This window comes from Amphiura filiformis, chromosome 13 (genome assembly GCF_039555335.1).
Source record: "Amphiura filiformis chromosome 13, Afil_fr2py, whole genome shotgun sequence".
NCBI lineage: Eukaryota > Metazoa > Echinodermata > Ophiuroidea > Amphilepidida > Amphiuridae > Amphiura > Amphiura filiformis.
In genome coordinates this window covers 56,663,338-56,686,284 of record NC_092640.1, presented here as the reverse complement: position 1 = coordinate 56,686,284, position 22,947 = coordinate 56,663,338, and the positions used below count along the sequence as shown (strand labels likewise).

The 22,947-nt window shown below is 37.5% G+C and overlaps 1 protein-coding gene across 1 annotated transcript in view; it reads left to right on the top strand.

Annotated features, from left to right (window-relative positions):
• The window catches only part of LOC140167777 (phosphatidylinositol-glycan-specific phospholipase D-like), a 144,953-nt gene extending 132,027 nt beyond the window's left edge, over positions 1 to 12,926 (top strand). The window contains 8 exon segments of the mRNA XM_072191068.1: positions 495 to 592; positions 1,505 to 1,698; positions 2,227 to 2,421; positions 2,995 to 3,054; positions 7,488 to 7,600; positions 10,548 to 10,574; positions 11,668 to 11,715; positions 12,395 to 12,926. Of these exon segments, the coding sequence (XP_072047169.1) occupies positions 495 to 592; positions 1,505 to 1,698; positions 2,227 to 2,421; positions 2,995 to 3,054; positions 7,488 to 7,600; positions 10,548 to 10,574; positions 11,668 to 11,715; positions 12,395 to 12,484 (825 nt within the window). The 3' untranslated portion in view covers positions 12,485 to 12,926.
• The last annotated feature ends 10,021 nt before the right edge of the window (positions 12,927 to 22,947 follow it).

Here is a 22,947-nt window from a genome sequence, read left to right as displayed (position 1 = left end):
TGAAGAATTGTCTCCAAATGGGGACACTTGTTATTAGTATTAGTGTGTGTGACCTGAGCATACATGAAGAATTGTCTCCAAATGGGGACACTGATTTGTTTTTACACCTCAAACCATGAACGGTCCATGATTTCTCTTCATGTGCAATTGTCTCAATCGGCATGATATGTCACTTCCTTGCATTGGCTATTTTTTGGCTGTTCCATCTCACTCTCTCTGGTATGAAGTGATGCTTATTGTTGTACTCAGTGGGATAAATCACAAAACATGCCATAAACTAAGTATCTGTTTGTGAAACAATTCAAAAAGCTCAAATTTTTTGTCCAGGAATCAACTTTCAATAATTAAAAAAGAAAAGGCAAACCAAGTATTGTGGTTGGTACATTTGTCTTTGCATTACAATTGTTTTTTACCTGAATATTTTGAAATAACCATTCTATGAAACAGATCTTTGTAAGTAACTGATATTATGCTTTCCCCTCTATCTCTTATAGGATTATGGTTGGTTTGGGTACAATGTTCAAACATCCAAAGTCAACTTTTTTGGTTCCTTTATTATAGTTAGTCAACCAACATACAGAATATGTGCAGAGTAAGTTGAATGTTTTACATATAGAAGAGAGCCTAAAAATGCATTTGAGAGTGCATCAACTATTGTTGCTATAAAAATCAGTCCCTGCATGGATTATAGGTTAAAATCCAAACAAACTGTGTATAATTTGTGTAAAACAGGGTCAAATGTCCCTAGTTAGGCACAGGAAATCAGAAAATACAGGACTTTGTTTACCATTCCTGTACAGGATCGCCGACAAACACATGGAGGTGTGTGTGTGCAAAATGTTAACACTGGGCTTTTGATGATTTTAATTGAGGTTAATTGAGGCCATTTTCAAAAATGTTCAAAATGCTTTAAACTTTACAGAAGTTGGTTGGAAATGTTGGGTGGTATGGAATTTGGGGTCAAATGTAATTTATGCGTCAATTGAGGTTGATTTAGGGCACCACAAGTTAACATTTGATCATTTATCCCATACATGCTTTGATGGATTTAAATGTGACTTGGACTTTAAATGACCCTTGGGTATTGTGACATGCATGATGTGAGATCAAATGTCATCTAAATAATAGTGTCTTGATCATGAGTGCTCAATAGGCACGCAATGACAATTGCGTTGGCGTACAACGCCTACCACACACGCTCTGCATTTCCTGTGTGTGCACAATCGATCGTGCTATTGTGTCATTCCACTAAACTTGCGACATTACGCAGTGCACGCAGTACATTATATTCTCATGATCGAGAAACTATTATTTTAGCTATAGAAGTTATTTTAGGTTATTTATATGTTCAAATGCTTCAAACAGTACAGAAGTTGGTGGATTTTGATAGTACTTGCACGGAATGATATTATAGGGGCAATGTAGAAAGGTATGGGATGAAAGAACATTTAGGGTCAAGTTACCTTTCCTAATCACATAATTAACTCTGCTTATTTCATTATAGACCAGACTGCTCCTACTCCAAAAATGACACCCAGAGTGTTGGTAGAGTCAATCTTTACAGTGTTAATCAACTCACCGCTCCAAAACTTGTGATAACGGGTAAAACTCAGTTTGATAAACTTGGCAGCATGGTAGCTGTGGGTGATCCCTATCAATCTGGGCATTCTATTCTAGCTGTGGGCAGTGACACACAAGGTGAGTTTGTTTGTCATTATTTAGCTCCAAACAGTTTATGATTACAATTATTGATCAGCCATTGTTTTCTCAAGAATAGATGCCAGCGATTGCTTTTGAAATGGTCAATGTTATTATGACTTTATTCTGCAAATTAAGGATAAAACATTACATAACACTATTTGATCAAATTTGACTCATAATAACCCAACAAAGCAATTGAGTAACACAGGGGTAATGGAGTTTTGAAAAGCACTCTTCACCATAGACATTTGTTGAGAAATGATGGGCTCAATGTGCCAGCTTGCATTGCCGTTTTAGCACAGTGGGAATCAGACAAATCTGATTTGCTCATAGGAAGTATTAAGAGCTGTCAGATTTATATTGTTCAAGAAGACAGAACATAAAGAAAAGAGGTAAATAAAGCCTCTTTTTACCTAGAATAGACGGGAAACTTGAGCATCCTCAAAAGTAAATATCCCATTTGCTTAGTTTAAGTTTGATGTGTTCAATGAAGCAAGTATTATTGTTATGGTTACCTTTGTATAGCTGTGAAAGGAGCAATATTTCAGATTGGTACCAACTTCCCCCAAGCAGGGCAGGTGAAGATATACAACTTGACGAGAGAGCTAACCAAACCAAAAGGTAGTCTGCCGCAAGAAATAGCCGTGTTTGAAGGAGACCGCAAACTGGCAAGATTTGGGCAGATGGTTGCAATCACTGATGTCACTGGGGATGAAATTGGTGAGGACATGATGAAATGGTAGTGTTTGATTTCAAAGAAATTTGACCACTCCATAGTGTTCCCAATGAAAGAGTTGTGTTTGGAGGTGGCTGCATGGGCAGATTTGAGAAGATGGTTTGAATCACTGTTGTCGCTGGGATAAGATTGGGGAACGTTTATGGGTGTTGATTTGGGTTAAACTAAAATGCAAGAGCAAGGTAGAAAACTAGAATTTCATATTATTTGTGTATTATTGCTGTATACGCTGAAATTTTCGCGGTGGTTTTATTTTCACGGATTAATATGTGCCCGGCAAAAATAAGAACCTGAGAATATGTTGAAATAAAAACATTTCTTATTTATTTTTTTATATAAGTTGCCAACAACCGTGAATTTAACACCTCACAAAATTGTCAGTGATACTTGAAACCGCAAAAATATATGTACGCTAAAGTATTGGCGTATACAGTGTGTACAGGAGAGATAAGATTCTATGAGTTATTAACATAATTTTTTAAATTATTTATCAATTCATACATTCTTACAGATATATTAAAAACTGATATTTTGTCAAATTTGTCTTGACCTTTCAGATGACCTTATTATAGGGGCTCCATTACGCATTGATGACATCACTGAGGAATTGCAAAAAGGTAATTGGGAAATTCGCTAAATGTGTAAATAAAAAAAATATATATATACATAATTTTGTTTGTGGATATGGAGAGGTCCTTGGACCTAGAACTAAGCAGTAGGATCATTTGTGGTTGATTTAAAATAAATTGGAAAGCAGTTGCAAAAAAAACCCCAATATTGTTTCCAGAAAGGCCAAAGCTATAATTTGTGTTCACTTCATAAAGATTTAAAGTACATTAGTTTTGTATGCATTTCTTTCAATTCATTTTTTACATGAACATTTAAACAGCTCAATTTTTTATGTTCAACAACCCTATCATATAAACAACATGAAAGAACAATTTAATCCACACAACATAAACTCACAAAATGAACATACAGGTGCTGAACAAACCCACATCAAGAAATGGGGCATCACATGGAATTTCTAAGGCCTGCTTTGACGGTTATATCACTGAATGTTGAAGGATTCTCTACCGCCAAGCAAAATATCATCAGCGGATTGTGCAACAATCTCCACTGTGATGTCCTGTACCTACAGGAAACCCATAGAGGAGCGACTAAACACCGCCCAACCATACCAGGCATGCTCCTTGCCGTTGAGAGACCACATCGTCAATACGGGAGTGCGATATTTGTGAAAGAAGATACTGTGATTGATGAAGCCACTATGATGTCTGACGACAACAACATTGAAGTCCTCACCGTTGAGCTCAGTAATGTAACAATGACATCAGTCTACAAGCCACCAGCAGAAGACTTCAAGCTCCCTCTCTTTACTTCTAACACTGACACCAAGCCATGTATCTTCATCGGCGATTTCAACAGCCACAGCACTCAATGGGGGTACAAAGAAACCAACAACGATGGAGCTGCAGTTGAGGAATGGATAGACAAACACCAGCTGAGCCTTATTCATGATTCCAAACTTCCTCCTTCGTTCCATAGTGCCCGTTGGAAGAGAGGATACAACCCTGATCTAGCTATTGTCACCAACAACATCTTTGACATGTGCAAGAAGATTGTACTGGATCCAGTTCCCCAAACACAACACCGGCCAATTGGGATCCATGTTAACACCATATTCTCACCAAACAAAGTGCCTTTTCAGCGACGCTTCAATTACAAGAAAGCAGACTGGAACGGATTCTCAAAAGAGCTAGATCAGAAGGTGAAGAGAATTACTCCAACTCCAGACAACTATGACACCTTCGCCCAACTAGTTTCTAAGACTGCTCAGAGACATATACCAAGAGGCTGCAGGGAGGAATACATACCAGGCCTTTCCAAGGAATGTGCAGAAGAATACCAAGAGTATGTAACCATGTTTGAAGCTGACCCTTTCGCCGAGGAAACAAGAGCAAAGGGTGAGGCAGTTATGGAATCCATCTCCCAAGAGCGTAGTAAGACCTGGCATACCCTCATAGAGTCAACAGACATGACCCACAACAGCAAGAAGGCATGGCCCACCATCCGCAAACTCCAAGGTGACCCTACAACAGCCCCACAGCAGCCCAAAGTCACACCCAACCAGGTTGCCCACCAACTACTCCTGAATGGAAGAAGTGGCAAGAAACATAAGAAGACCAAATTAGACCGCAAGAAATACAGCGGAGATCCCGGCTTCACCAAGCCCTTTACTATGCTGGAGCTGGAAGCAGGAATCGCCAAACTCCAACCAGGGAAAGCAATTGGCCTTGACAACATCGCAACTGAGCAGCTGAAGAACTTTGGTCCAGAGGCAAAGAAATGGCTCTTACAGCTCTACAACTCCTGTCGTACCAGCCACAGACTCCCCAAGATCTGGAAGAAGTCTCATATCATCGGTCTGCTGAAGCCAGGGAAAGATCCATCCATCCCAAAGAGTTATCGACCAATATCGCTTCTCAGCCATACCTACAAGCTATTCGAACGCCTCCTGCTCAACAGACTGGCACCTGTGGTAGACGAACAACTCATTCCAGAACAAGCAGGTTTCCGCCCTGGCAAGTCAACAACAAGCCAAGTTCTCAACCTTACCCAGCACATTGAGGATGGATTTGAGGAAGGATTGGTAACCGGAGTTGTTTTAAATCGACCTGTCAGCAGCCTACGATACCGTCAATCATAGATGTCTCCTCAGCAAAATCCTGGAGCTAACCAAAGATATCCACCACCTGACGGAGCTCATCGAATGCATGCTTGACAACAGGATATTCTTTGTTCAGCTTGGAGACAGGAAGAGCCGGTGGCGAAGACTCAAGAACGGGCTACCCCAAGGCAGTGTTCTCGCACCTCTCCTGTTCAATATATACACCAATGATCAACCGAGAAGTGAAGACACCCAACGCTTCATATTATGCAGACAATCTTGGCATCAGTGCACAACACACCGACTTCACTGTTGTGGAACAGAGACTCTCCAAAGCCCTGGATGAGCTCATGCCATACTATGAGGAAAACTACCTCCGTGCCAACCCATCCAAGACACAGGTGTGTGCTTTCCACCTCCGCAACGGTGAAGCTAAACGTCAACTGAAGGTGACCTGGTCTGGAACCACACTAGAGCACTGTGAAACACCCATTTATCTGGGAGTCACTCTCGACCGCACACTCTCATACAAGACCCACATTGAGAAGACAAGGAGCAAAGTTTGTTCACGAAACAACATTTTGAACAAGCTCACTGGATCCAGATGGGGAGCTCGACCAGACACTCTCAGATCAACAGCCTTGGCCTTATGCTACTCTAGTGCTGAATATGCCTGCCCAGTGTAGGGAAGATCAACTCATGCCAAGAAGGTGGACCCAGCACTCAACTCATGCTGCCGACTTATCACTGGATGCCTCCGATCAACACCAACAGAGAGTCTCTACACCTTAGCTGCTATAGCCCCTCCAGATGTACGTCGGCAAGTGACCAGCATGCAAGAGCGTGAGCGTCAGACCACTGATATGAAGCACCCCATGTTCAACCAGACTGCTGCACCCAAACGCCTTACATCCAGGGGAAGCTTCCGAAGCAAAGTTCATCCTATTGGGACAGTCTCCAAGGAAGCGGAAAGACTCACCCTGTGGAAAGAGAGATTTCCCAATTCACCAGCTATGGGACTGCAACCCAGTGAGCAGCTACCACCTGGAGCTGATTCCACATGGCCTGAGTGGCGGTGTCTCAACAGACTAAGATCAGGGGTCGGAAGGTGCAAGGTCGCTTTGCAGAAATGGGGCTACCTACCAGAAGGGCAAAACACTACCCGTGAGTGTGGAACGGTTCCACAGACTATGGAACACCTGTTGGTGTGCCCACAGATGGGGCAACACTGTACACATGAGGACCTAGCTGAATTCAACGATTCTGCTCGTCACTCGCCAGCTATTGGCTCAAGCATTTGACCCCTGCGCTTGGACATGCTAAGAAGAAGACATGGAATTGAATCATAGCCACTAGACCTCTGATCATTTGATTGCACTGCAAGGTATATTTCCTGATACGACCTATTGTCATAAATTCAAATTGTATAATCAAGGCTTCATGTCTCCTGATCATGATACCATGTTGGTCATACTGAAAACTTTTATACAATTTACGAGGGTGGATCAAAGTGTTCCTGTGACAATCCAATTTTCTCCATTTTTATGTTTTTATTATGTTTTGATGAATCCAAGTGTTTGAAAATATTGAATCCAAAAGATAATAATGATAAAATTGGATGCTTTATGCCCAATATTTGTTGGCCTCGCTATGAGTTTAAAAATATTGGACTCAACTATGTCTCGTCTAATATTTTTAAACTCATAGCTCAACCAATAAATATGGGCTCAATCGATCCAATTTTTTATATCATTATATTTATTTACAAAATTATAGCAAATATGTACCTTTGACTTTCCAACTACCTTGTTGGATGATATTTACAAACATCATTAACATAAAATCAATAGTCTAGGGCGGAGCTGTCAATTATTTCGGTCATGGCCATACATTACTACAGACTATTCGCCAAGCATCACCTGTTAAATAAGGGTCGATCATTAAGTGTGCCAGATGAAACGGCTATATGCACATACCGCATATTCATATAAATGTGAAGACATGCAACGCAAAGGCACGTAACGCTGAGGTTATTATATTGGTAGACAATGACATACACGGTCGAACGATCGGCCATCAAGAATATACGAGAATTTGCAGCATATAGCACAGGGACTTTGGCTGTTGGTGAATAGTCTGCAGTAGTCTGTGGTCATAGCCCAGTTGGGTCACAAACTCTCAAAACATGGTGCACAAGAAAGTTCCATGAATAAATTTGGGACACTTTTAAGAAATGGAGTCTTCACATGTAAAAAAGTAGCAGGGAAAAATTGTGTGTAAAAAAATGGGGATAAATAAGCTTACCTCCCTCCTCAATGCTTTGTGAAAAGCAAGTATTGCTTGAATATAGATTCTTTATCTGATATTATTAATCTGCAGGAGAAGAAGGTGCAATATATGTTTACTCTGGAGGTGAAATTTTCCCATTTGGTAATGTAACAAGGAACTGTGGAGTCCTTCATGCGGCTGTAGAACCCTGCCCTGATGTCACGGTAATGATGCAATCTATATTTATAGTTTGTAGCATGTTAATTTTATAAGTATTGAAGAAACAAAACAAAAACCTCAAAATTGCTGGCTATAATGGATTAAAATAGGCCTCTAAACTAAAATCCACCTCAACCAACTAAAATTTTGACCATTTATCCTACAACATATTTATCCTTTATAATGGAACTCCAGGGCTGCATGCTGTGTTAAATGGGTATTTCATGATTTTATCATCCATTATGTGTCTATGCATATTCATTTAAGCTTATTTTCAAAATATCAATTGATTTGGACATTGAATATGTGAGTTAAGGTTTTTCCGTCGTCACCCGATTCGACTTGACTATTGTGCCTGTTTTTAACGCGTGCGTACTCCGCGTCATGCTCGGTGTTGCGTTGCAGACATCGCAGAGAACGATGCATGTTGTGCGTGTCAATGCTATTTTTGCGCATTGGCGATAACTAGGGCCACAAAATAAAGAAAACAATGTTTACTGAGCGCAAAAAAGGTGGCCGCTTCTAATAATACGGTATTAAATACAACATGTACAAACCAAAACTTGCCAGCGTGCTTAACACTGATAACGGACCTGGACCCCCTCCCCCAAAGTAGGCCTACGACAGTAGGGTCCAATAGATGGTATGAAGTTATAGGCCTATCCAACAAACACAGAATCATGTTTTTTTAAACATTAGGCCTAAACGAGTGTTGGTTAAATTGGTTAATTCGTTTTAATAATATTTTGGCCTAGGTAACCACTATAATTATTATAGGCCTAAAGGTTACGTTTGTAGAACATTTCATAATGAAACACACTACAACAAAATTAAAAACATGTTGTGAAAATGTTATTGTAGACATACATGTATATTATTTTGGCAACATTGTTCCAACTTAGAATATGTTTTGCAGCAAGTGTTCATGTTTTTGATTGTTATTTGAAAATTGTTTTAAAAGTTTGTAATCCAACATTTAAATGTTTAAAGCATTTTGTGTTATTGGGTAAAAACCTACTAGGGGCCTGCGTGCACTGAATTTATAATGCATGCGATATAGACAACACCATCAAAACTATATTCAGTTTCCAAAAAAATGTGTCATAATTGGCCAAACGTTTTTCTACAGCTAGGCAACCCAATGTTTAACTTTGCTTTAATTGAACTGCATCAATTGATGAGATGAATCCATCTCGAGATAATTGCATATAGTTTTTGTGACCAAAAAAGTTTTCCTCCTGGTAAACAACACTAAGCATGCTAGTAGACCTATGCCTATAATAATCGTAGGCCTAGTCAAACACTTTCGCCCATGATGTCCAACGCTTTGCTGTAACTTGTTTAATAAATCCTCTTTTTGGGAGCCTCTTCCTTACGCCCGTTTATGACCAAAATACACCAAATTAGAATTAGGCTTAGAATTTTAAGGCTTCATTAAGTCTTTTATAGTCGACAACTCGATATCATTATAATTGTTCCTATTATGGACACTTCTTAAATTGGGTAAATTTTTTTACAATGAAAACTTACCTGCATAAACAGACAATTTCTTTTTGTGGCCATATGCGTAAAACTAACGCTGATCCGGCATCAGATCGTAGCGTGTATACCAGCGCAGCGTTGATGCATAACAAGATATCCATGTACGCAATTAACTACGCATGGTGTCGCAAAAAAATGCATTTTTGACCTATTTTGGTAAATTTACGTGAAAACAAGGTCCGGTACCCCCAATTTTTTTGCGTGATTTTACAGAGCTTTTTCTTTTTCATAACATATTTAAAATTTAAAAATTTTTGTCTCAACAATTTTTTTATACAACGCAAAATGTGGTATATTTTGGGCAAATTGCTGATTTTGCCATTGAAGTGTACAGAGATTTTTGGAAATGTACACCTCTTTTAAAATGGCTGTAGCTCAAAAGTGAGGTCCGGTACCCCCTGTTTTTTTTTCCTGATTTATTATCTACACATATTAATGTAAAAAATATGTCAATTAAAAAAAAATTGGTCGATAGGTTTAGTAACGTCGGTAAAACCTTAAGCATAATTGCATTAATGTCTTTATCTGTTGACAGACCAAAAAGCAAATTGCATAATGTCTTTGTCAAACGACTGAATCACAAACTTGATGCATAGTCCTACAATCAGGGAAAATATGTTGGCACACTTTGACTGTCTTTTGGTGAATCTCTGCCCCTGAATTCAATGTTGGACAAAGCCATGTCATCAGGTCCGTGAGACCCTCTAACATTAAAAGATGGGGAGTAGGGAACTGTGGGATACAGGGCAGAGTACGTCTCTCCTTCTGCAGCACTATGACATACATTTGAATTGTTTTGAACAAGCGTGCCAACTGTTTGGGTTTTTTTGCTGATGGTGTAAAATCCAGCCCTTAGGGGCAAATTATGTATTATAAAGGCTGAGAAACAGAAATAATGGACATATTGTTCATGACTGGTGTGATGTTATTTGGTTTGAGGTTGAGCTCAAACCAACTAACATTGAGCCAGTCATGAACAACACACCCATTATTTCTGGTAATGGTCTGTTTTGAACCATTTGAATTAAATTGTTTGCACCAAAATACCGTAAAGTGGAATAAAATTCCCACCAGCAAATAAGGGCACGGAACCTTTTAAAATTGCTGTTTGGATTTCAGAGAAGGGAGCTCGATCTCTATTTGTACATGAATTAAAACACTAGCACCTCAGATGCCAGCATTATCAAATCAATTGAAATCTGTATATGAAGTGGTTTGATAGTTAATTCACTTGCATAGTTAATTTTGCTAGAGTGTAATCACCCTGTGATGACTGACCTCCAATGTTGACTCTTTGATGAATTTCTGCTGGCTATTGTCTCCATATCTCTTTGATTCTGTTTCATTTGAAGCAACAACTGCCTGTATTTCACATTTATTCATCTGCCTGCCTTTTTCCCCCTTGTACAGGCTTCAGTTGTTGCATCACCAAATGAGGTAAGTTAAACGTTTGCTACAAGCTGTAGAGCCTGTATCTGGGGATCCATATATATGCATATTAAAGTAGCTAATTTGCATAATTAATGCAAAAATCATTGTAAATTGATAGCAGCATTTGTATACAGATTATCTCAAGATCCGTCTGGGGTGTGGTATTGAAATCTGGTGGCAGGAATGATACATATCTGCTGATCACCTCATTAGTTTTTCTGCAAAAAGTATGTGCATTTAGTTGTTCATTTGCATAATTTATGAAGAACTTTTCTACAAATTTGGATAGAAATGTAATATATTCAACCTGAATTGGCGTGTAATAGTGAAACCTGGTCAAAGGAAATATGTCTACTAGTTGCACACTTGCTTAGATTTTTATAGCGAAATATGGTATTGGTAATTTGCATAATTTATGTGCACAATTTTGTACATGTAGGGATGAGTTCAGGTGTGAGGTAGGTTGGGGTAAGGTGAGCTACTAGTACTTAGAGGTGACTTATACAGTGTGTTAGGGGTACAGGGTGTATCAAAATTCCATTAGACACAAAAGTTGATGGGTACCAATTATTTAGAGAGTGGGCGAGGTGGGTTGTCTGGTGTTAAATTACTATTGTTTGTCACAAGTTTATGAAATTTGGTTAAAACAACCACTGGAGAAAGACACAAAAAGGCTAGTTCATTTTGGGGTCATCCGAGTCAAATCACTACAGATTGTTGCATGTTCATGAAATTTGGTATGAACAACCACTGAAGCTAGACAAAAATGTCAAGGTCATTTTGGGGTCGTCTTGGGTCATCCAAGGTCAAATTGCCATAGATTGTCACAGGTTCATGATATTTAGTGAGAATTCATTTGCATATTGTCATTAATCCACTCAGCAACTTAAACACAATAACCAATCAACTTCAAACTTGATATTGTGATAGTATGTGGTGGCCTGATGTGCTGTGTAGTTTGTGACATGTTATTTGCATATTTTTGAATATTAATGAGCTTATTAGCATATTATTTGTATTTACAAACCTTTGTAATTAAGGTGTGGGGCCACCTTAATTACAAACCATGTAATTCTATTTTTATCATATATATTTTCAGTCTGGGACAAGATTTGGGAAACATTCAGTTGTATGGAAGCAAAGCCAAGTAAGTGTATCTTTATATTATATAATATTTATAAACTTTACGAATATTAAACACACATTTTATTGGATTTTGCAACGCTGTGTTTCACACATTTTGAGATCATTAGGCGAAATGCATGAAAAACAGTGTTGCAAACCCAATAAAATATATGTTTAATATTCTGAATGTTTATAATAGCTCTACCAAAATTGGTATTGCTTGCTGTCTATAATAGCTGCCTCTGATAATCCTACTTACAATATGTATGGTCAGGTTCTGTGTAGCACTGGATACTTATTATAGGTCGGAGACATTATATCATATATAGAAGTTAGTTGTGGCTGCGTCGGTTTGAATAGTGTATTTAGTAGATCCATTAAATTAGAGTTCTGGAACAAACCGTTTTTATTTTCTTACTTATAATATATATATATAGAGAGAGAGAGAGAGAGAGAGAGAGAGAGAGAGATAGCACTTGCGCAATGGATCATCTGTATGATCCCTGACTTGATAAGGCAAGGGGCAGCCTTCATTCATCACACTAACAGGACAACCTACTTCATTACAAACTCTCTCACTGCAGTTGCACCAACAGATAGACAAGAGCTACTCCTCACCAAAGCTTGACAGTTCTAAACTTGACCAATGGCATATAACCTGCTAAAAAGTTACTAATTGTATATTTTCTTGTTTCTTACAGATTACATACCTAGTGGTGAGTGCTCATAATAGTGACGCTGGTGCCAGACTCTCAGGAGCTCTATATATCTACATGACTACATCAAACTAATACTGTATGTGCAATGACATGTGATTCCATCAAGCAAAATGAGTCCGATATTGACTGGGTTCAATTTTTTTACTTTTGTACATCTTCAATTTACATATTCCCTTTGCTGATGTACCAACATTAAATCTGTCTGATATTTCTGAGGTGCCTGTGATGACCAACTAACATTGTTATATGTGGGTGTGGGGGTGTAACAGTTCATCATCCATCGACAAAAAAGCAGTATCGTGAATACAATGTATGTGGGAAATTGCTATATTTCCTGAACAACATAAGGGACCATTTGTTATTTGCGGCAGGGGGGAATGGGCGTTTTGGAAAAAATATTGACAACAATTTGTGTTCCCCCCTCGCGTCCGCTCAAAATTTTCGGATTCCCCCCTTGTTTTCCCAAATTTCTCCATTTAAAATTTAACAATCCCCTCTCCTGGTTCAACAAAAAAAAAATTGTGCTCCCTCCTCAAGACCAAAAAAAAAAAAATTTGGATTCCCCCTCAAAATGCCCATTCCCCTGTCGTAAATAACGATTGCCCCTAAGGAAATTTGATGATTTAAACAAATACTTTTGGTAAAACTACTTGTGTTTCTAAGTTTCAAATTGGATAATTCTATTTGTAAGTAAGCATAGGAACCCAAACTAACTCTGTCTAGTTTACATCTTGCAAGTACATAGATTAAAAGGTCTTTTGCCATGATGTATGGAATATCTCATGTTGCGAATTAAATAATTATGTTTAATGCCTTTCTTTTAGGCTGATTGGGAAGAATTCAATCATCAGGTTGGCAGGTAGAAAACCTGGAGCCAATCTACATGTTGTATTTTATATCAATGATGTTTTTCATTTATAGGTTTCATAGCCCACTACTCCCACAATGCTCCTACACATGTTGGGCATTACCCAATTGTCCAGTCACTTGCATGGAATTAATATCAAAATTTCAGCTTGCTATGTTTGAAATTTGACACCAAAGTCAAGTGTGAAAAAGTATTTAGTTGTGAAAATAACAATAAAAATATTGTATTATGTCATTTCTAGGTTAAAACTCTCTGTAGTTTATGATTATTTTAATTTAAAACCTAAAAAAGCTGATACCTTGCACCATGAAGCCACAAGATATGGATTAATGGCCAATTGTTCTGGAAAAAAATTTCTGGTGACAAAATTGTTCACCATTCAACCTTGTATGCCCGCAGATAATTTTGAATTCAATAGTTCTTGCATGAAATTTGACATTTCATGTGACAAAAGTTACTAAAAAAATTGCAGTTTTGGACAAAAATGAGCTTTGCCCCAATATATATTCAGATATGAGTGGTGTATACGGATGATTTATTAAATATAAAAAAATTCTATTGCTGAATGTCGGACAATAAAACTTCTATTGACACAGTCTCTGTAGAATCGAATTGCATTCCTTTGAAATGAATTGTGTGACCAACTATATACTGCCACGCTAGATAGGCCTACGTGTATGGTGGTGTATATAATAAAATCTCTATTCCTTGAAAATATTTCATTGTAATTTTTTTTTGAATAAACCATATTTTGAGGCTTGAACATGAATATGTGTGTTGAAAGAGTGTGACAACCTTAACTCTGCGTATTGAACCGCTTGTTTGTGTTGAAAACAAAAACGGACCAAAATCAAATCAAATTTCCATGAGTTAAAAACGTTAAACAGGATCAAGCATGCCCAGATTTCAGCAGCAGAGCATGTGTGGAATAGAAACGTTACGTATCTATCGTACACAGGTGGTGTTCGTAAAGGTACAGGTGGAGTGTTATACTTTGCCTGAAGTGCTCGGAAAATCATGGCGGAACAAAATCGCTATACCATGCTGTTGAACACTTAATCATAGTTTTAAAGAGGAATTTTCTCTACAATAGACTTTCTTGCTAACATATTACTTGCTTCTACTTGTACAATTTTAAGGCGACGAAAAAAGAAAACCTTGTTATACGGGCCCGACCAACCCAGATTTTTAACAAATTGGGCAAAATATTTTCTTGTACAAATGAATGCCAACCCAAATTTCAGGAACAAATCTTTCTTTGGTATTTTCTCAAATTGCAAATTATTCACAAATTTGGGTGGTTTTTTGGGTCATTTCAAAAAACAAAACAAAAAAGCAGACGACCGACCCTGCTTGAAAGGTCCTTCCGCCCGTAGAACAGGGTTTCTTTTTTTCGTCGCCTAATGGATAATTACCAAATTTCTGTAGCTATTTATAACACACCTGCTTACGGAACTGGCACTTGCAGTATATTAGTGGAAGAAGGGCCCAACTCCAGCTTGTATGAAGACCTATACCATTGCCATGGAAACATCATATATAATAACAAATGTATGTAATACAGTATGTTAATGTATTAAAGGTCCCCTGTAGATGTACAAATTCTGTCTATAAAACTTTTCCAAGTATTAAGTTTTTTCTTAATATCTCAAAAAAAATTTTGATGGAGTTGGGCCCTTCTTCCACTCAGGTATTCAATTGGATATCGCAGTAAAAGGACTCTCCAAAAGTATTTTATATCATTGATGTTTTTCATTAATGTATTAACATTAAGTATTAACATTTTGGAAAAACGGGGGGAGGGGGCAAAATAAAATTTCAGTGGCACAGCTGAAAAAAAAATTGCAGTTGCAACATGAAATTTTTGTTTTTAGAGAGTTTGTATACATGTATTCGAGCTTTCAAAAAAGGCTTTATTGTGACAAATGTGCATGTGCAGCGCGCAACATTTTTGTATTTTACACTATTGTGGCCCATGATCGGGGTAAATTTTGATGGAAAAGGGGCTCCTTGTCCTTTTTCTTTTCCTTTGCCCATATTTTGGCCTTTTTTTCTTATGTTTTTGTCGGGGGGGCAGCCCCTGGCTACGCTACTGCTGCATGTGTGCTCACAAGTGTTTATGGGTACACACAAGTGCCTACCAGTGTCTATGGGTACGCGAGCAAGTGTTTATGGGTTCGCGTTTCTTTTTGACATTGGGGGGGGGATGAGGTTGGAATTTTTTTTCTTGAAGTATAGTGAATCCAGCACCTTTTGGTGACAGAATAAGTTTAGGGTACAAATGTGTGCGTAGCACGTGGAAATTTTTTCCCTTTTGAAGCTAAATTGATGAAATATTATGTAAAAGTGGAATAAATTCGCATGTAGCACTAAGCAGCCATTCGATGCCATCAATGTCGTTATGCGTTACGTTATAAAACACCCAGTCAGATGTTTTTCGCACCTGCCAAACACAAGTCACCCAATTTCGAAAACTGGACGTCGAATATACACTCTCATGAATATTGATTGGCATCAATTTCCAATATGTCAGCGCTCAAATCGGACACAATAGAACAATGAACGTTGCAGCCCGTTGGGTTCAACCAATGCACCGCAGGGTCTATTGTTCTATTGTGTCCGATTTTGAGCGCTGACATATTGGAAAATGATGCCAATCAATATTCATGAGAGTGTACATTCAATGTCCAATTTTCGCAATTGGGTGACTTGTGCTTGGCAGTGTGAAATACATCTGACCAGAGAAGATGTAATAAAGAGGAGGGTCAACGGAATTATATCCTTGAGATAATCCCGTAGGTAATCCTGTCGCATCTATTCATAGTCCTTTATTCTCAAGTAGTTAGACATCAACTTGAAATATCCTATGTTATGTGTGTGACCGCCCATGGTTGACCAATTTTCACTTCAGAATTGAAAATATTTCCAATGTTTCTACAGGGTGAGTCAAAAAAGTGCAATAGAGAAAAGAATCCATTTTTATTTAAGAACCGATTTGAACCTTACAGGTTTTAAAACATTTTATGAATGATATATCCATTAGTGACATTGTGTGAAAAAACCAAGGAATTAGCATTTACCGTTTTGTTTTTATGACACATTTTATAGCGATACCCAATTTTAATGTTTGTCCAAGAAACATCTAAAATTTGAAAGTGAGCCCACTTTGTGTAAGGTAGATTTGGAACAACTGCTATTTTCTTAACCTCATTGGCGTTGAAATAAAATGGAGCACCCAAATTGTTATTGTCCTTGGTCTTGTTTAAGGAAAAGAAACATTATTTGTTGTTATTTTCATTTTACCTTTACTTTAAAGATGTTTATTCTCTATCAAATACATACAAATTTGCAGGCGGATTTTTTCAAATGTCGAAATGAAATGCGCGTAAATTGAAGTGGAGCGAATTATAAAATATCCAGTAAGTTGGACATACTGGGATTAAAAAAACTGGAGCTGTTGGAGTCGAGTGAGGTATGAAGGACTTAAAGTAATGTTTAAAAGTTTGTTTGAACAGAAAAAGAAATGAAAATAACGCAAAAATCAACCAAGTTTAAGTTAAAGTCAGTTTCGAAGCTGATGCCTTTATCGTGCATTGTGTGCTCTCATTCAAAATACATGGTACCTCGTGGACAAATAATGAAATTGGGTATCGTAGCAAAAGGACTCATAAAAATTAAACGATAGATGTGATTGACTTCAGTTTTTCACAGAAGGTGCCTATTGAGTGTGGCATTTATAGAAACTTTCAATAATTGGAAAGTTCAAAGTAATTCTTACGTAATTATCGATTCTTTGCGCTATTGCACTTTTTTTGTCTTACTCTGTATTGAGAATTTGTTAAAAAGTATGAAACGCGTTTGTTAAGGACCTGCTGCTTGGATGGGATACCACATGTGGATAATACAAGAAAGAAATCGAGTGCTGTAAAATTTCCCCCAAATCCACCGTTTTTGTAAATATATAAATTTCTAAAGAAGAAATTTTTTGTTTTTTTTAAAGAGGTGATGATTGTTGATCATTTCTATTTTATTATTTTATGTATTTTCCTGTCATTTCCTGCCAACCTAATAAAGATATTCTGATAATTGATAACATTCTTTATCATAAATAATAGAGTCTGAAAGTGGCAACAAGTAGAAAAAATTATAATTTGCCATGGAACTTCAGTCATATTTTATCTGAAATCTGACAAGATGACAGGGTCTGCATCAGAGAAGATTACATCTTCTCTGGTCTGATAGACCCATGGTACGCGCAATAATAAAAGGCAACCACTCGACTCGGACTTAGGCCTATTGTCCATATTGCGTATATTATCGCGTGCGGTTTGCAAATGTTTGCACATTATTTAGCTAGGGAAGCCTTTTCAAATATCCCCGCGCTGCCAAGCTGCGTTGATTGGTCGGATACAATATCGTTGTTTAGTCGCTTACACAAACGTTAATGTAGTGAAAACATGGACGTGGTATATAGAAAGATTGCGTGACTCCAAATCCGTAAAAGTGAACTCCCAGCATTTTGTGGGAACTGGAAGTCAAATTGCTTACAGACTGGGAGGGTCCATGTATTGGGTTGATTTTTAATGCTATGTAATCTACATTACCAGTCGTTCTCCATGGACCCGAGGGAGGGTCTAACCACATGCATGCACTCCATGGGATTCACTGACTATTGGGTTAAATCTAGAATGCATGATGACCATGACCGTCCTCCACAGATAAACAATTTTCGCCAGCAGTTTTGTAGACATAGAAGATTAGGAGTAGTAGCAATGACTTTGTTAAACTAGAATAATTTAGGCAGATATTAGATATGTTGGATATGTGTTTTGTTTGTGGATAAATTTGGCTATAATCAACAAAATCTGGTGCATAACTCATCCATTCAGACCTGCAAGACCACTGAGCATAGCGTGATATGTTTGGTTGTGATCATGTTAATAACAGATCTAATATTGTATATAGAATTAAAATCTTAGTATGTACCATAACCATGTAGGAGTCAGTAGATCTCCTATCCTTTATCGTTTTATGGATAAAAAAGGGATTCAAAATGTTATTGATAAAATAATTGATATCTTAACATCAGTTTTGTCTTTTCAACGGGAAAAATCCCATGCAAAATAAAGTTTTTTAGTTATAGTTAGGCATAGTTATGACATGGGCATAATTTATACACGTAGGCTATAATATTGAACAAATGTACCCCCATTTGACTTGTACTTGTAAATTGGAAGGAAAATAAATAAATTATTGTATTATTTTATTAATTTAATAACTTATTTATTAATTATAAATGACCTTGGTCCAACAAGATTTAAGCAAAACATCTTATAATAGAACATTCATGTGATTCGGCTGGCTAAAAGTAGTCTCAAAATGTAATAAATTGAACTAAATAATACTTTTAACACTAATTTTGTCTTTTCAATAAAAAAAAAACGGGTTTGAAATAAACATAAAGTTTTTCCTATTTTGCTATGACTTATATTATAAATACAACTAGCATAATCATCACTGATCATTATGTAGGCATGAATCTGACAAGCTTGTACATAGACAATTGAATGGTTTATGGTTTCGTCTAACGATCTTTTGTCATGTTTGTTTTAAAATAATGTTCCTACATCGCTCTCTTTCCTTTTGAAATAATGCTCGAGGGGCACCTAACTAAATGGCCTAAGAGAAACCCCAGCTTTTGGACAGCGCAGTTCCCACAGACCGCTGAATTTGAACAAAACAGTGCGCTGAAAACACCCTTAATTTCATCTCTATAAGACCTCTAAATTGATCTAATGCGATCAATTATAGCTATTTATAACCTTAAAAAAGTCACAGTGTACTTCTTAAACATGTTTAATACTATTAAACATTGATAAAAGATAGACAATACAATTGAACATTAATAATATATTAAACATTGGTAAAAGACAGAAAAGTTTGGAGTTATAAATTAGAGAGTTGACTGAAACTTTTAGGATAGGAGTTTATGTTTGGTTTGTTGTTGAAGGGTGCATGTCCAATTATTGATGGTCTTTTGGACTGTCATGAAACATGGTAGATGTAATCGCGAAAAATGTTATAGATTGTCGTGAAACTTTACTTGATGTTATTACAATTGAGCGCCCACAATTTAAAGTCATGCCAAGGTCATATGCATGTGGTCAATTGAGCATTTCATGAAATGTGGTGGATGTGATCACCATTAAGCGCCAAACATATTCAAGGTCATCTGAGGTCTGCTGTTGGATTAGTGTTATCATCTTTCAGTGGGGAACATTTTCTAGGTTATCTGAGGTCAACTGAATATTGATTGTCGGATTGTCAGGAAACTTGCTTGGATTGATATGCCGGAGATTTTTGTTATACAATTCTGAATACTTAGCACACATTTTCTCTTAAAAGAGTAAATTTGTATTTTCTATATCCTTAGTGGTATTTACCAATAAATACCCATATGTCCCATCCGGTAATTAGTTTACACATAAAATAAATTACCAGCATATCATGGACTATCAACATGATCAATGCAAATTATGAAACATGGTCTTCATCCGTGGCGCATTGTCTTTTTAAAGACATTTCTTGTTTAATGGTTAATTAAAACTGAACAAATATGGCTCCTCCAGTCCCTTAAGGGTTCTGGTATGAATATTTCGACAGTTTTTTTGTGGGACATGAGAGCACATCAGACATCGAATTCTGAATACGAGGAATGTCCTTCTGATATCAAATGATTTTCATTTATTGAACATACATTGTTCACTTGATTGTTGGGAGTGGCCTTCTTCTTCTTGTTCTTTATCGAATTATCTTCAAACCTGTTTCCCAGGCTCTTTCTATATCTATAGGCCAGCATGCTTTTATAGGCCTTTTTTAAGTTTTAACCTGGCTTGAGCATTTTGTTTGAGCCTGGTCCTAAGTGTGTCTCAACACAGAGCAACCGTTTAACAGCCACTATGTGTTCTACGTTCTAGAACACATAGTGTTCCCAAACTGTAACAAAAAAGGTGTGCAAAATGTGTTTTGAACACTAGAAATATAAATCTTCTAAATATGGCCTGGAATGCGTTAACAGCTGTTCTCCTCAACAGTTTCTAGCGTGACAGAACGCTGTTAAGCAAGGTAATCATGGTAACATGGACAGCATGGGTACAATTTCAACACCTTAGAAACACATTAATTTTAAGCGTCCGTTTATTTTAGAGTGTAGCTGTATTGGCGAGTGAATGCTACAGTGTTTAATATATCATGTTATACCATCGCGATAAAACTATTTTTATCTCGATGGTTATACACGGTAACACTGTTATGCCATAGAGTCTAGAAAGAATTTCATTCTAGAGTCTATGTTTAATATGCCATCCAGTTGAATGGTATAGGTGATTTAAATTTAAGTCTCTGCCCGAGGCCTAAAATTTTCACATTTCCCTCCAACTTATTTGAGCCAATACTTTGTTTTATATAGGCTACCATATGGTTAAACGTTTGTCAGAGGGAATACAGTTTTTCACCACATTCCATTCTGCTTGGTGAATTACGTTCCGGGATTACGTTAAAGAGTAACTCCCATTCTGGCTTGTTATGTTTTTACTGATCTACCCCGGTTTTTAACCCGTGGTTCAGCACTTCACTCTACTGTAATGACTTTTAAAGCTCTTGGAAGGCATTTAATTTATCAAGGGGGTTTCGGTTTAAATTCAATACCTCACGGGATCGGAGACGCGAAAATATGGGGATTTATGGGAATTTTGAATAAGCGTGTGTTGTAAAATTTATCCAACAGGAGTTATCTTTAAAAAATAACTAGTGGCAAATGGTGGTCATAGACCACTAACCTAGCTGGGGCGTGTTGGTGTTGTGGAGGTATCTGGCACATTCTCCGATAAAGTGTTCAAAATGCCCAATCTGTGTCGCCCATAGTTTCAAGTCGTATTCAGACTTGTTTCGTCAGAAAGAAATAACTGTTATTGATATAACTTATACTTAGGAGTTGCTTTCTAAAATGTGTGGGTCTAGAGGTTAATGTTACATGCCTAGAAAGTATAAAACAATAAAGCTGATTATGCATATCCATTGTTTTCTCCATGTCGCCAGGCAAGGTGCTTTCCGTATAATTTGTCCCTGCTCGATAAACATGCGCGCATATAATGGATTATAGGTACTTTTCATTATCTGGTATCATGCCCTAATTATAAAGTATAAAACATGACAATACAGGTTATTAAATTTTTCCAACAGGTCTTTGAGATTATGTCGTTAATATTGTTCACAGATACGTTACCATATTTCTAATGGATAACAATCTGTGAAAATAATTGGCTAGATGAATGTTCTCATATGTGATGGATCAAGCAGGCCCCATAATTATATTATAAACTGCTCAAATAAAGAAAGTCCGCAGTCATGTAACCTGTCCTACACCAAAACCTGATCTTGTTATGACAATTTAATTGATAAGGTCGTGTGGAGAATCTTGTTAGCTCCAATTTGATACCAAATTTGCTACCAAACACTCTAAATTCAGAGAGATTGATACCAGTATATGAAATTTGGTGCATTTTCAAAAGTTGCAAATTAAAAACGGACCACGCGGACCTGTAGAGGTGAATGGCAGAGCACGACCATTGACATAGCCCGAAACAACCGCTAGGTCATATCGATCGCATCGTGCCCTAGTATTCATCAGTAAAACACTGTAGCAATCCATGCGTTTTAAATTAACATTTGAATAAAGCGCGCACTTGGGATAGTCGACAGGGGCCCATCGTGGGCAAGCAAGCTTGACCACATTGCCACGCTAAGCAATTTCGACCGCGTGCATAGTTTGATTTGCAACTTTTGAAAATGTAGCAAATGTCATAAACTGGTATCAATCTTTGTCACTTTTGAGTGTTTGGTAGCAAATTTGGTATCAAACTGAGGTAACAAGATTCTGCACACGACCGTATCAATCAAATTGTCATAACAAGATCAGGTTTTGGTCTAGGACAGGTTACATGACTGCGGACTTTCTTTATTTGAGCAGTTTATATATGGTACATAACAGGTCTATTAATGGCAAAAAGTCATAACGTTACGTTCATGTCGTTACAGATCGATACGTTACCTAAATTCTACTCCCCTCGGAAAAAAACGCTTTGATAAATGAAGCCAAATACCAGACTTTAGTACATTGGGTGATGACTGATCAAGTATGGGTATTAAGTCGGTAAGTTTTTACACTTGCACGATTAAGACAAATTTGGGAAAGGGCTTCACAGATACGTTACCACAGATACGTTACCCCCAATACGTAGAAGTAATATTGCTCAAAAATGAAGTATTGTTAAAAAATCACCCGTGCATTGTTTTGTGTTCTGAATGATTTTCATGAATTCTTCGTGGTTGGCATTTGTCATTCCGGGGACCAAACTTGAACACTTTATCGGAGAATGGGCCATCTGACCCCTGCAAAATGTTCCAAAAATGTTCCCTGGTCATGAGGTTTGTTGTCACCGAGTTTGAGTCCCGTACTAAACAGATATCCAGGAAATGCAATTCTAAGATTTGACCCCAGATGACCTTTGACCTGACCCCTGCAAAATGTTCCAAAACTCTGGTCACCAAGTTGGTTGCCACCGAGTTTGAGCCCCATACCCCTTACAGATATCCATAAAATGCATTT